General features: G+C 34.6%; 1 protein-coding gene across 1 annotated transcript; it reads right to left on the minus strand.

The window, feature by feature from the left end:
• Positions 1-6,193: 6,193 nt before the first annotated feature.
• On the minus strand, positions 6,194-13,988 carry olfcn1 (olfactory receptor C family, n1). Its single transcript, XM_026286868.1, has 6 exons — positions 13,900-13,988; positions 13,504-13,789; positions 12,769-13,341; positions 12,302-12,424; positions 11,964-12,087; positions 6,194-7,101 (listed from the first exon to the last, which is right to left on the minus strand). The coding sequence occupies exons 1-6, from the start codon at positions 13,986-13,988 to the stop codon at positions 6,194-6,196; spliced, it is 2,103 nt and encodes a 700-aa protein (XP_026142653.1).
• Positions 13,989-15,078: the final 1,090 nt, after the last annotated feature.

The following is a 15,078-nucleotide window of genomic DNA, read 5'->3' on the forward strand; positions in this document are numbered from 1 at the left end:
ATCATGTTAATGTTTTTGCCACAAAATTAAATTGAATTACTGTATGTAAGGAAAGCACATATTCTATCTCTCCCGCTCTCTCTCCCTCACAGATGCGCAAACATTAACATAAGTGCTAATGTTGTTACTGCTAAGATTTTGTCAGTAACATAGTTTAACAACTTGAAAACTACATGACTTCTCACAAGTGAGATAACAACGGCGCTGTTCGTGCTGAAAATTAACTTAAAGTTTCCCTATTACTAGATATGTTGCTGCCAAACACTATTAAGTGCACAGACTCACAGGGGTAGTCTCTCTCTCTCTCTCTCTCTCTCTCTCTCTCTCTCTCTCTCTCTCTCTCTCTCTCTCTCATAACTTTTAACTGCCAGTTTGAAGGTTTTGGGCACATATCCTAATGACAATGAGAAATTAATAATAGTCAGAAGAGGATCTATGACTTCTGAAAGCACCTCTTTTATGAGCTTAGATGGAATTGGGTCTAACATACATGTTGTTGGTTTAGATGATTTAACAAGTTTATACAATTCTTCCTCTCCTATAGTAGAGAATGAGTGTAACTGTTCCTCAGGGGATCTGTAGTGCACTGTCTGATGCGACACTATAGCTGACGGCTTTATTTCTAATAGTATCGATCTTAGAAGTAACGTAGTTCATAAAGTCATTACTGCTGTGATGTTGGGAAATGTCAACACTTGTTGAGGCTTTATTTTTCGTTAATTTACCCACTGCATTAAATAAACACCTGGGGTTATATTTGTTTTCTTCTAAAAGAGAAGAAAAGTAATCGGACCTAGCAGTTTTTAATGCTTTTCTCTAGGATAGGTTATTTTCCCACCAAGCAATAGAAAATACCTCTTATTTTGTTTTCCTCCTGCTGCGTTCCATTTTTCGGGCTCCTCTCTTTAGGGTGCGGGTATACTCATTATTCCATGGTGTCAGACTGTTTTAAGCATAAATGATAGAAATGAGAGAGTCCATAGTATCTGTTACATCATCAAGTTGTTCTGAGGTTTTGAATATGCTGTGGAATTGGGATACATCAGGAAGATTACTTACAATGCAGTCTTTTGTGGTAGAAGTGATGGTTCTACCATACTTGTAACAAGAAGTAGAATTTACAGCTTTAGCTATATGAAGTTTGCACAAAACAACAATAATTATCTGAGATATCATTGCTTGGCGGCATAATTTCAACACAATCAACATCAATTCCATGGGACAGTATTACATCTAGAGTATGTAAATGTACTCACTGTTAAGTGGTTGAAAAAATACAAAATAAATAAACTCGTTAATTTGACCTTTGTGCCCAAAAATGGGCATCCATATGAAATGAATGGGTAATATCAAAATTCAATGAATTAAAAAAAAATTATATATATTAAAAAATAAAAAACATCATATGTCACCAGATGGCATCAAATTTACCAAATTTGTAGGTTTTGGCTGTCTGAACTTACTGCAATGCTATTTTTTACTGAAGTTAAAAATATGCATATTTTACATAAAAATCCTCCTGGACAAATTTGGCCAATTTTATTTGTATTTATTTTTAATTTTTTGGACTTGATTCAATAAAGTACCGTATTTTCCGGATTATAAGTTGCACTTTTTTTCATAGTTTGCCTGGTCCTGCGACTTATAGTCAGGCGTGACTTATTTATCAAAATTAATTTGACATGAACCAAGAGAAACATTACCGTCTACAGCCGCGAGAGGGCGCTCTATGCTGCCAGAGATGCTGCAGTGTGCTCCTGTAGTCTACCACTGAGCAGCATAGAGCGCCCTCTCGCCGCTGTAGACTGTAATGTTTTCTCTTGGTTCTTGGTTCTAAATAAATGTGACTTATAGTCCAGTGCGACTTATATATGATTTTTTCCTCATCATGACATATTTTTGGACTGATGCAACTTATACTCACATGCGACTTAAAGGCGCCGTCTCCAAACAGTTCAGTAAAAAAATGAGGCCAAAAGCATCGGACTTTGGCCCTCTGAGCCCTCTGGTATTCCAATAATTCTTAGATTTTGCCTCCGTGACCGATACTCCAGGTCGTACAGCTTGAGTTTGAGGCTGGTGTTTTCTGATTGCAGCGTGCTGCACAGTTTCTCCATTTCCATCAACTGGCCGACTGAGTCGTTGAGTGCCTCTTCAATGTCTCCGATCTTTTGAGCTTGCGATGACAGGGTCGTTTGTAATGTGGAAATGGCAAAATGAATTTCAGACAAAAATTCAGACTATAGTGAACAGATGGTGGATGAAATTAAATCCTTCAAGGAAGTTGGCGTGATCTCTTCCTCCACCTGTACTGAAGTGGTAGCATTAGCTTTAGCAGCTTGGTCGCTCCCTTTGTCAATCAGCATTTCTAAAATGTTTCGACCTGATTTTCCTGGTTTTGGCATTCTTCTTTGTTAATGTATCATAGTCGATTATTTGCTTTAAAAAAAGGTAAAATAAATAGCACTGCTGAAAAGAAAATGAATGAATGTTCACGGAGCGACTTCCAACCAAATCTATTCACCACGTGGCATACCGTTAATCCCAATATTTTTGATATTTTGATATTTTTCTATCATCATAAGCCACCAAATGTCACCAAAGTTATCAAATTTTTAGGTTTTGGATGTCTGAACTTGGATGTCTGAACAACAAGGGGGGAAGTCGTGGCCTAATGGTTAGAGGGTTGGACTCCCAATCGAAGGGTTGTGGGTTCTAGTCTCGGGCCGGACGGAATTGTGGGTGGGGGAGTGCATATACAGTTCTCTCTCCACCTTCAATACCACGACCTAGGTGCCCTTGAGCAAGGCATCGAACCCCCAACTGCTCCCCGGGCGCCGCAGAATAAATGGCTGCCCACTGCTCCGGGTGTGTGCTCACAGTGTGTGTGTGTGTGTGTTCACTGCTCTGTGTGTGTGCATTTCGGATGGGTTAAATGCAGAGCACAAATTCTGAGTATGGGTCACCATACTTGGCTGAATGTCACTTCACTATTAACAAATTTGTATTATTACTATTACTTTTTTATTGTTATTTATTTAGTTAGTTTTTACATATGTAAAATAAATGGCAGACATAAACCACAGACAGTCTCCTGTTTGATCAATAGTAAAACATTTACATTTATGGCACTTGTGGCTTTTCACATCATGCGCGTGAATATTAATTACACTGTATTTGCACCATACTGTACATAGTGATTTGTGAGGCAGGAGTGGCTGCTGTTACATTGTTTATCTCCTCCACAGCCATCTTAAAACAGTTTTAGAAAAATACATATACAACATTGAATGTGTATTCTGCATTGGTATACCTCATACTTTTCTGCAAACAAAATGTATACATTCATAAATAAATGATATTGGTCTTGTTTAGTACTTTTTGCTTTCATAATATCCCACCTAAAACACAACTTAACCCTTTAACTGACACCTTACTGTAGAGTAGACTTTAATTTGATAGGGAATAAGTCTGTCAAAATGAGGAAATGAGAGAGCAATCTTTCCACAGCTGTACTGCCCCACTTTTGTGTCTGTTTTTGCCATGGGGGGTGACAGCAGCAGTTTACAAACTTCCATCAGTCACACAAAAGGGAGAATGGAAAGATAAAGAGCTAGCACATGGGATTATTTGCTGTACTGTAGATTATCTCCCCCCACCCACCCCTCCATTTATGACATTATGTCATGTAAGTGGCAAATTATTGAGGCCCCTTTATCAAGTTTGGATATGTTTTGCTCAAATACTGTAGGTCAAGGACCCTAATTATTTTTATGACTACTAACTTATGATTCCATTATAATGCTGAAATTTACATTTAAATTATTATATGAAATCATCTACTACAGTCAGCTATTGAATACTATGGGCTTAAAAAAAATGTATAATTTTCTTTCAGGTATAACTTTTTTATTATATAGATGTAATATTTTCTTCATTTTACTCATTTTTATTTATTTTCATTGAACTAACATGCCTCTAAGAATAAAAATACCTGCATGTTCAATAATAAATAAATGAATAAAGAAACAGTCATGGGTGTAGCCTATACATGATAATTATATATAAAAAAAGCATACATTTTATGTAATCATTAATTTCATGAATATCAATGACTTTCTAAGGGTTAATCCATTTTACCTAATCAGTATGTACTTATTCATTAAATAAGTGCTATTTTACATATTTAAATAAAGTATAGCATGCAAATATGTTTGTGTACATTTATAAAACTACTTGTACTGTACCTTCACTGCTTACATAAGGGAAAATGTACCCAAAAATGATTTTTTTTTTTTTTTTTTTTTTTTTTGAGTTTGATGCCAAATGGTATCCTCCTATTCAGATTTGACACTGAAGGGGTGAATACAACATATTTGCCCACTGGCAATTATAGTAGGCAATGTAGTACATGTACATATTTTAATGGATTTGCTTTACTATGTTTTTTTTTGTTTTGTTTTGTTTTTTGTCTCCCTAACTGCATCTAATAGCATTGTGTAAGACCTAGTAATACAGTAGATGAGCCAGTAATTATGAGGCACAAAGGAGAGAATGTGCCACTTCACCCATAACCATATATTATATTATGCTTTTGCTTTTTTGCCATCAACTCAACTTAATATTTATGGCTTAACTAATAATCCAATGTTATAATAAAAAAAATTCTTGCTTTTATTTTGTATTTAACATTTGGAATATATTTATACATGTGTATTTATTCACAGTTTTTACAGATATTCTAGCAACATTTTAGGTTTTCACACTGGCCATTTAATTAATGTAAAAGCACTATATATAGAGTAATTGTATGTTGGATATTTCTCTATGCAAGGAAAGTATCTATTGATTTATGCTTTCAGACTATTTAGTATTTTTTGTTGTTGTTGTTGTTGTTTTGTGGTCACCAGAATTGTTGTGCTGGCAAAGCTGTTTGCCAGGGTCCAGGAAAGCCAGACAAAAAGGAAAGCCTGTCTGCTGTGTGCTGAGGGAGAGATCAGTTATCAAACAGGTGTGATCCTCATGACTCCTCAATTAATTATATTTTTAAGAAGAAAGAAAATGAAAAAGTACTCAGTTACTTTCGAAACCTCGGCTCCCGAGATATGGGAAAAACTATTTTTTTTTCCAGTGATTAGAAAAACAAACCAATGGCTCAATTGCATGAGCCTATGGCGTCGATGCCCAGCACAGCCATCTGGCTATATAAGCGGCATTTCGCCATAGGATCACAGGTCAGTTCAACTGAAGCAATGACACTGCGTCGTGCAGTGTCATGGCACGGCAAGGAACGCAGTACTCAATCCCATGTCTCAGGTTACTCATATCGTCAATATAAATTAAATAAATACATATCTGATTATTTAAAATATAATATAAACTTTGTTGTTGTTATAAGAATCATTCCAAATGCAAATTTGACACAACTCTGAACAATTGTTTCTCAAAATGTGTACTAAATGCTTTGTATTTAGGATTAGGGGTGAAAAAAGATCACAACCTAAAGGCCCTGTTTCACAGACAGGGCTTAGACTAAACCAGTATTAGGTCATAGTTCAGTTATGACATGTAAGTCATTTTTATAAACATACCTTTTTTTTTTTTTTTGGATGTAAATGGTATAATTTCAAACACAGTCCTGTTAACAAACAGGCCCTGCTGGTGAACCATATAACTCTTTATCATGCACTTGAATGTTCTCACTGACATGATCATTTTGTATGCTACAATGAAACAGACATATAAAATATAACATTATTTAATAACAGCAATAATAATAATAACAACAACAACATTTGAGGTAATGATTGTTTATGTCCTAATTATGCTGTTAAAATAACTGCATAAATAACTTTTATCACCCCCTTATAACAAAAGCAAACAATAATAATTGTTAATTTGCTAATACTGGTTAAGGTCTGGGTACTAGATAGCATTTATGATTAAATCTCATGTATCATTGAAATCTTAGCAAGTAATATATGAATATAGTAAACATTTTTATTGAATTACAGACACATTCACAGCCTTTAAGGTCTACTGAGGCATTTAAATTAGGCTGCATTAATAGTTGCTTTTAATGCCTCTCTGCTTGCTTGTCAGTGCATAAATACATGGCAGGTATTGGCAAACAATAAGACAACAATTATTATTATTATTATTATTATTATTATTATTATATTTTTATCATACATTAGAGACTAATCTTTTGAAATTTCCCCATCATGTGTTTTTTAGTATTTCTTTCTGGTTTAATGAGAATAATGTAACATTTTGGCACAAATATACATAACAGTAAACCAAAGGCAGATGACAAAATTGCAAAAATCTCTACTGCTACTGTGTACTTGCCAGGTGAACTAATATAAGCAGGTATAAATGTTGCCCAGACAGCACAAAATATAAGCATACTGAATGAGATGAATTTGGCTTCGTTGAAATTATCTGGTAATTTTCTAGCTAAAAATGCCAAAATCGAACAGATTGCTGAAAGAATACCAATATATCCTAAAACTGCATAAAATGTTACATCTGAGCCTGTGTTGCATTCTAAAATTATCTTTTGATTGTTGTACTTCAGGGATTTGTCAGGAAATGGTGGGCTTATTATAAGCCACAGAACACAGATGACTATTTGAATTGCAGTGCATGAGAACACAATTACTCTTTGTTGTACTGGCCCAAACTTTCCAGCCAATTTATTTCCTGGTAATGTGGCTCTGAAAGCAGTGACAACTACTATGGTTTTCCCCAAAACACAAGAAATGCAGAGAGCAAAAGTAACACCAAATGCTGTATGACGTAACATACATGACCACACTGTTGGCTCACCAATGAATGTAAGAGGACAAAGGAAACAAAAGAACAATGAAGCAAGTAATAGTGAGCTCAGCTCTGAATTGTTAGCTTTGACTATAGGTGTTTCTCTAAAGCGTATGAAGATAATCATAGTCGCTACACTAAGGCTGGCACCAAATAGTGATAGAGCAGTCAGAATGATCCCCATTGTTTCTGTATAAGACAAAAACTCTTTTATTTTCATGACACACTTGTCTCGTCTCTCATTTGACCAGTATTCTTCAGGACAAAGAATGCAGTCTGCTGCTCCTAAAAAATAAATAATAATAAAATAAAAAAAATACAAAAGTCTAGTAAAGTATGTTAAAGATATGACAAATATTTTTGGTACACATTATCTTTAAGGTGTCTAGAATTAATTTATGAAACCACATATACTGTATTCAGTTTTGTTGAGTGATTTTGATGGTCACAATAGTGATCGGTGGGATAACACAAGGGTTGTAACGATTCACTCGTTTTCTCGATGTATCGATTACAAACCCTGCTGATGCAATGCATCGATCTTCAAACTTGGATTTTCTGAATCGTGAATCGCTGATTTCAGACTGTAATTAATGCTTTCAAAATATATACACATTAAATTACTACAAGAAGGAATTAATGGAGAACTTAAACAGTGTTCGAGCCTTGCATATCTCCTTCACACACTCCACTTTACCACCTGTGACTGTCACAGGATTGCGCTCATGCTCCGTTCATCTCACTAACACTTTTTTGAGCAGCCGATGTGTAATTCCTCCTTAGTAGTCATTGCCAATAATGCTAAAGTGAAGTAGTTTTACTTTTTTGTAGTTTTTCAGTGGCTCTCTGTCATACCGATGGCATTACCTGAGCAGTCAAAGGCTGCACATTTATTGCATGGATGCATGGCCTTAGCCAGGCTTTGAAAAATTATTGAGGTCCAGGGGGTTTCTATAATAACCCCCATATTATAGCATTGTGATAAAATACAACTAATTATATACACTAACACTTGAAAATAGACAGAAATGTGGATTTTTTTTGAAGGCATGCTCATTTTTAAATCATACCCTATTTATTGCATCAAAGTTTGTTAATACTTTACTATATTTATGGGGTGGATAATTTTATCAGTTGTTTATTATTCATGCAACCATACATATTGCTGTTAAAGTTTTTATTTTTAACCATTATATAGCTGATAACTTTGTCTAGTGCTCTTATAAATCTTATAGCATGGTTTGTGAAAGTTTAAAATTATGTCATTAATAACTCACCCTCATGTCGTTCCAAACCCGTGAGACCTCAGTTTATCTTCAGAACACAGTATTTTAGATTTAGACAGAGAGCTCTCAGTCCCTCCTTTGAAACTGTGTGCACGGTATACTGTCCATTTCCAGAAAGGTAAGAAAAACATCATCAAAGTATGTGACATGTCCATGTGACATCAGAGGGTCAGTTAGAATTTTTTGAAGCATCGAAAATACATTTTGGTCCAAAATTAGCAAAAACTACGACTTTATCAGAATTGTCTACTCTTCCATGTCTGTTGTGAGCGAGTTCAAAACACAACAGTTTAGTGATATCCGGTTCGCGAACGAATCACTCGATGTAACCGGATCTTCTTGAACCACTTCACCAAATCAAACTGAATCGTTTGAAATGATTCTCGCCTTTAATAAGCATTAATCCACAAATGACTTAAGCTGTTAACTTTTTTTAATGTGGCTGACACTACCTCTGAGTTAAAACAAACCAATATCCCGGAGTAATTCATGTACTCAAACAGTACACTGACTGAACTGCTGTGAAGAAAGAACTGAAGATGAACACCGAGCCGAGCCAGATAATGAAGAAAATATTGACTCGTTCTCGAGTCAAGAACCATTTCTGTCGGACGCGTCCGATTCGAGCACCAAGTAGCTGATGATACTGCACATGTGTGATTTATTGGCTTACGTAATATAAACATTATTAAACTATCATCTAACAATGGACAAAAGTGTTTCTCTAACCATAAAGGCTGCTGTGTAATTTGCCTTGTGACTAAGCATTTAAAGAATCCTGTGAATGTGCTTAAAGAATACAGAATCAAATCGTTAATCGAATCAAATCAAATTTAATTGTGAATCGAATCAAATTAAATCATTCTGAATTTGCAAAAAATTGTTCTTGAATCGAATCGAAACCTATGAATCATTAATCGTATCGAATCGCTGTCTACCAAAAGATTCACAGCCCTAGATAACAAACAGTGCACACAATGCCTCCGCACTAACTCCTAATTAATGAAGTCACGTTCATGAATGAATCATTCTTTTTGAACAAATCTTTTTGGGGGAACGAATCGTTCTTGTTCACATAATCAATTTAGCAGTGCATGCGCAGATGAGCGAACCGGGTAGCTCTGTGAAATGTTTCATCCTGTCAAAGAATGAGTAAACCGCAAGCTAACTGCCTTCAAGTGTGAGATGTGATAGATCATGTGAGTTGTTGCATGTAGTGAATGAATACGCCCTTCACTGAACAAGTTTCTTTTGAGTCTGAACAAGATCTTCTCATTCGTGAGCGAAATGACTGAACTGGTATATCTTGTTCATAAATGAAATGACTGAACTGGTACATGTCATTTGTGAATTAGTTGAATGAACTGGTACATATCTCGTTGGTGAACAAAATCAGTGTACTGGAGCAGTCGGCCATTTAGCATGTCATTCTCGATCAGCATCAGATTAAAGAGAATGCAAAGTGCAGTTATAGGTACTGTGCACATACGCTTGTTTATATATTCATATTTAGCATACAGAACATAACTCACAACAGAGTTTGCATTATTTATTTTTTAAGGCAACTTCTGAAATTAAATTCAACTAATAATCTATATTGGGCTCTATATACTTAAATTGTGTTAAAACTAACTATTATTAAGTTAAATACTCATACTAACTTGTTTTTTCACATTGTTTAAACTTTGATTCAATCATGAACTCTAGTTACAAAAACTAATAAAATATAATTTATTGATAAAACAACACTTAATGCTGCCAGGAAAACAATATTTAAGCATTTTCCACCAAATGGCTTCCGATTGAAACAGCATGTAAGACAATGCCAGAGAGTCTGTTCTCAACCTAAGTAAATGCTCAAAAACACTTTTAAATTCTAAAAGATTAGAACGCTGAACTTTACTAAATCTTATCCTGTTCTGATCTTGAATAGAAATGCACAGAATATGAGTTTATTTCTACATTACCACTCATCAAGTTATGGAGCTAATTACATTGAGTTAGTAAAACTTAATGTTTTAATTAAACAAGCTAACACCGATATTTAAGTTACACACAATATTATGTTGATGTAATTATCAACATCAAAATGTGAGGATAACTCATTAAAATAAATGTAAAACTTAAAATGTTTAATTAAATCAATACATTTGAATTTTTTACTTGCACTAACAAATCATTTTGGTGAACGAACTGAAAATGAAAATTTATCTTGAAATAATACAAATTTCCACAACTACACATGATTTTTCTCGACATGGACTAAGAGCGCTGTCAGTCAATACATACTTGCGTTATTTGTAACCCAGACAGCAACCAGTTTTGTCCCAGTTCCCACCTACATCGGGACTGCATGGATTTCAAGCGGGCCAGATATGTGCTGGATCTGGGCAAACACTATTGTTGTCTGGGAATGCATTTCCCCCCACAGTGCATATAAATCCAATTGCATTTGTTAGTGAAGGCTGCACTAAAATGTTGCAATGACAAAATATTGCATCAAATTAAAAGTTCAAATGTTACAAATAAGTTACAATATTGACATTGTAAAACTGGTAGCACTGATATAGCAACTTTATGACATATGCCTACTGTATGTTACAAGTAGGGCTGTCATCGTTATGCAATTAATTTTACAATCGTTTGAGGCACTAAAATAATTTAACAGTTAATGCACAACAATTGAGAACTACTTCTATTCTCATTCATCAGTGTTCGATCATTTTAAGCTGCTAAACTATGAGAAAGTTTTCAATCCAATGATCCAGGAAGCAAATGTGTTCAAACAATCCGTCCAAATCAGTGCTAAAATAAAGGTAACCAGAGCTCTGCAATATTCTGTGATTGTCTCTGCAGAGTGCGAGCCCTCCACCTCACACATGCTGTGTGAAGTACAGACTGAATGGATTGTCAACATCCCACCACTGTATGGCCAGATGAGACGCCTACAGTTTCTCGACTGGATAATCAGTCTCGGTAGTAAAGTTTTGATGGATTAGTACTGCAAACAAAGTTGCAACTGCGGTTGCGGTGGTACAGGGGTCGCACAGTAAGCACGCTTGAGTCTGTTAATAATTATATGTGTATGTGTGCTCTTGGTTAGTCAGCAAGCGGTTGGTATCACTGTTTTTTTTTTTTTTTTTTTTTTTGCCATTTCCATGTGGTCCTGGATCGCATTATCGCAACTTAACTTCTTTAAAATACATGGTACACATAATATACAAGTCTGATCAATTTTTTTTTTTTTTATATGTGCTTTATGTGCTTATATGGGCTAATTTGTTGTCCTTTTGAGGTTTGTAAGTGTCCTGCTTTTGGAAAGACATCTAAATTTATCTTGAAAAAAGCTTGAAATGCGGATTTTTGAGAATCACCCTTTATTTTTTTGGTTTACTTTGCTGGATATAGAAAATTATGACAAAATATTTATATCACATAATTTGAAACAAGATAAATTGTCTATGCTTAATTTCATGAAGTGTGTGAATAATTTGATTAAAAATTTTATTCGATTGACTCCCCTACAATAAAGTAACAATTTTGAAATACGTTGATGATTGCACTTTTTTTTATAAAATATTATTATTGTCTTTATTGTTATTATTATTTATCTCAGTATTCCTATAAGTGTTGTACAAGGGCTTTTTATGCATAATAGTAATGGTAGTAAAAATAGCTGGGCTAAGATATATAAACATTTTAATGACTGCAGAAATATGTTAATTCACTGTGCACATTATCCCGCCAGTCACAATTGTTGCTGACCATAAAACAGAACTGTTCACACAATGTCCCCGAAACAAACAAAAAATAAATAATGATTATTTAAAGGGGTTATTACAGATGAATGGGTACCTGTTGTATTTGATATTGAACCATCAGCACATGGGATGCAGTCAAAACAGCAAACGGGCCGTCCTTTTATTTGGGCCTTTCTTGTGCCATTTGGGCAGGTGTCTGAGCACACTGCTTTTGGTATCTGTCAAAATAATATGCTTTAGCCAATTAACAACAACAACAACAACAACAATAATAATAATAATAATAATAATATTAACAACAATTAAGACATACTTATTCAGAGTTATAAGTACCAAATTTCCTGTGTTCCAGCGGATGTTGTCCTCTTTAACTGTAAGTTTATATGTTCCATCTGTAGATGTACTGAAATATCCCACAGTTACATGTTGTACCTCTCCATCTCTTAGCTGCCAGTTTATCACTTCGTATGATGCAGGTGGGTCTCCATTCTCATCAAAAAATACTTTTTCTCCATATTCATCTACAAAATTCACACTCTGTAAGTGATCGCTGACCTTAAAATTAATTATGAAATAATTAATGAAACCGTCACCTTATGATGTTTAAATGTTTTGATAAATAAATAAATCAACTTGCTCACCAATTTTGGAGTTATCTGTGATACATTTAGGCATGGTCTCAAAACATTATTTTTATCTCTTTGGCAAAACAACAATTTGTGAATAGCGTGTGCAATTGCATACACAGCTTGATACACATTATATGTTACTCTTACTTGTGTTATGTCAAAGAATTTGTCTGTGTAATTTAGTTTTTCTTCTCCTGTGCACATATGGCTGTTGAGTGTAGCATTTGCAAATGTCAGGGTTTCACAATTAAGACATGGTTTGCAGCCCACCATTGTTTCCCAGAAGTCACTGACAAAAGTGGATTGTGAAGGAAAGTAAGGACTGATGTTTTTCAGGTAACTTCCAAGTTTGGGCATAGTCATCTTTCGTACCACAAATCCAACTGTGCCTCCAAAAGACTTGAACATTTCAGGTGTAGAGGGCCTTGCTGCAGTTACCCAGGCTTCACTTGCAATCCACTGGATTCCTGTGATGTTTTGTCTCACAGTTTCTCTCATTAAAGGATAGAGATCTCCCTCTGGCACAAATGCTAGGATCACTTTTACTGTAGATTGTTTTATCAATTCAACCACTTCTATGATTTTATTTTGGGGATATGTCCTTAAAATTGTGCCTACAAATGCAATGCAAACTCCCATTTTCTCCACTTCCTTTGTGAAGGCTGAAATCCCATTTTTTCCATAATCATTGTCAGACTGCAAAGCTCCAATCCAAGTCCATCCATATCGTTTTACAAGACAGGCCAGGGCTTTTGCTTGGTAGTAGTCACTTGGAATTGTGCGAAAAAATGATGGATATTTTCTTCTATCACTCAGGCATGCACATGTTGAAAAGTAACTCACCTAGATTAAATAATAATAATAATAATAACAATAACAATAATAATAATAATAATAATAATAATAATAATAAAAATAAACATACAAATTATAAATTGCCTTTATTTCATTATCAGAAGTACTTAAATGCATTTACACTGCAGGACTGATTAATATTTCCATTACCATTGGCACTCTGAATGGTCCAAGTGCTCCGGCAACAGCTAAGGACTGTGATGAGCCTGATTCAGCTACAAGAGCTGTAAGCGGAAGGTGACACTGAGTTGTAGATTCCTCTTCCTTCTGCTCACTCACCAGTGTGAATGCCGCACGTAAAACATTAGTGGGAGAAGCACAAGAATCCATTATTTTATAGCCCAAAGAAATGTTAGGAAGTAAACCCTCATCTTGGTTTATCTCATCTATTGCAAACATCATGACTTGCACCCAACGGAAGGCACGTAGGTCAAATCTGTGCAGAAAATTTGTCATGAACAACAATGCATGTCTGAATCTTGCCAATAACTTCACCCAAAAAACATCCATTCCCCATTTGAATCACAAGCATGCTTCTGCACTTACCCTGTACAATTAATCCGTTGCATTTTTCTCTCAAAAGAAGCAATAACATTTTCTTGTTTATTAAAAATTGGAAAAATTCCTCCAATCATAATTTCCCCTGCTTTAAAAATATTTGGCATTTCGAATTTACCATGTAACTGACACATTGAGCCTGTGTGCTTGATCAGCATAGAGAAAAATAGCAATATATTAAATCTTCCCATAGTTCAGATGTGGCTGAGAGAAAATAAGACTGAGCTCTGCTGGCTCAGTTATATACAGCTTTTCTATCCATAGTGAACAATGGCCAATTATTACTGAATGTTTTCCCCAGTGAGCTGTTAAGCAATAAGTGCACACAATACTCATGTTGTAAATTAATAGTGATTGCAGTTTTATGTGTGTTTGTTTCCTTTACATGCAATCTTGTATTAAGTAAAAATAAAACAATGTAACATTAGTAATCGTAATAACTGTAAATCATTGGTAAAAGCATTGCAATGTGATTACATGGTCAGCGTAAGTGTTTGATTATTTTTAAGATATTTACGCTCTAATTTCATTCAATGAATTCATTTGTTTATTGGTTGGTTTGTAACATTAACAACAACAATTAACAACAATTCCATTATTATTATTAGGTTATGTTTCTGTTGGAACTTTTATTTAAAAAAAAAATTCACAAATGGAAATGTATGGAACCTTATGTACTTAGGACTGGTATTATAAAACTATTAAATAGTTGCTGGCACTTACCTTTATATTGCTTTCTTCCATCTTTTTCAGTTCTCTGCACCAGATTGATATTGCTGCCTCTTAATTTCCAATATTAATATGTGACTGACACATAGAGTTGTTTTTGGCGGCCTGTTTTAATTTTAGTTTTAGTCTAGTCTTTGTGTGAAGCTGTCATTTTAGTTTTTATTAGCTTTAGTCACATTCATGCTCTTAATCTAGTCTAGTTTTAGTCCACGAAAGCTGATGACATTATAGTCTAGTTTTAGTCAACGAACACTGATGACATTTAGTCTAGTTTTAGTCAATGAAAATTGTATTTTAGTCTCTTTTCAGTAATGCAATTCTAATTAACCTAGTCAATATAGTACAAGTAGTATAGACGAAACCATTTATTTTATTTTGAAAAGTTTAACATTTTTCAAAAATTATATTTTGAAAAGTACTAACTGAAACAAAAATGCA

This window comes from Carassius auratus, chromosome 18 (genome assembly GCF_003368295.1).
Source record: "Carassius auratus strain Wakin chromosome 18, ASM336829v1, whole genome shotgun sequence".
Classification (NCBI taxonomy): domain Eukaryota; kingdom Metazoa; phylum Chordata; class Actinopteri; order Cypriniformes; family Cyprinidae; genus Carassius; species Carassius auratus.

Coding starts and splice junctions, on each gene's coding strand:
- olfcn1 (XM_026286868.1), bottom strand. CDS start 13,988: ATGATTGGAGGAATTTTTCCAATTTTTAATAAACAAGAAAATGTTATT. Junction 13,790..13,899: donor CAACGGATTAATTGTACAGG/GTAAGTGCAGAA, acceptor TTTTCTGCACAG/ATTTGACCTACGTGCCTTCC. Junction 12,425..12,768: donor GTGACTTCTGGGAAACAATG/GTGGGCTGCAAA, acceptor ATTAATTTTAAG/GTCAGCGATCACTTACAGAG.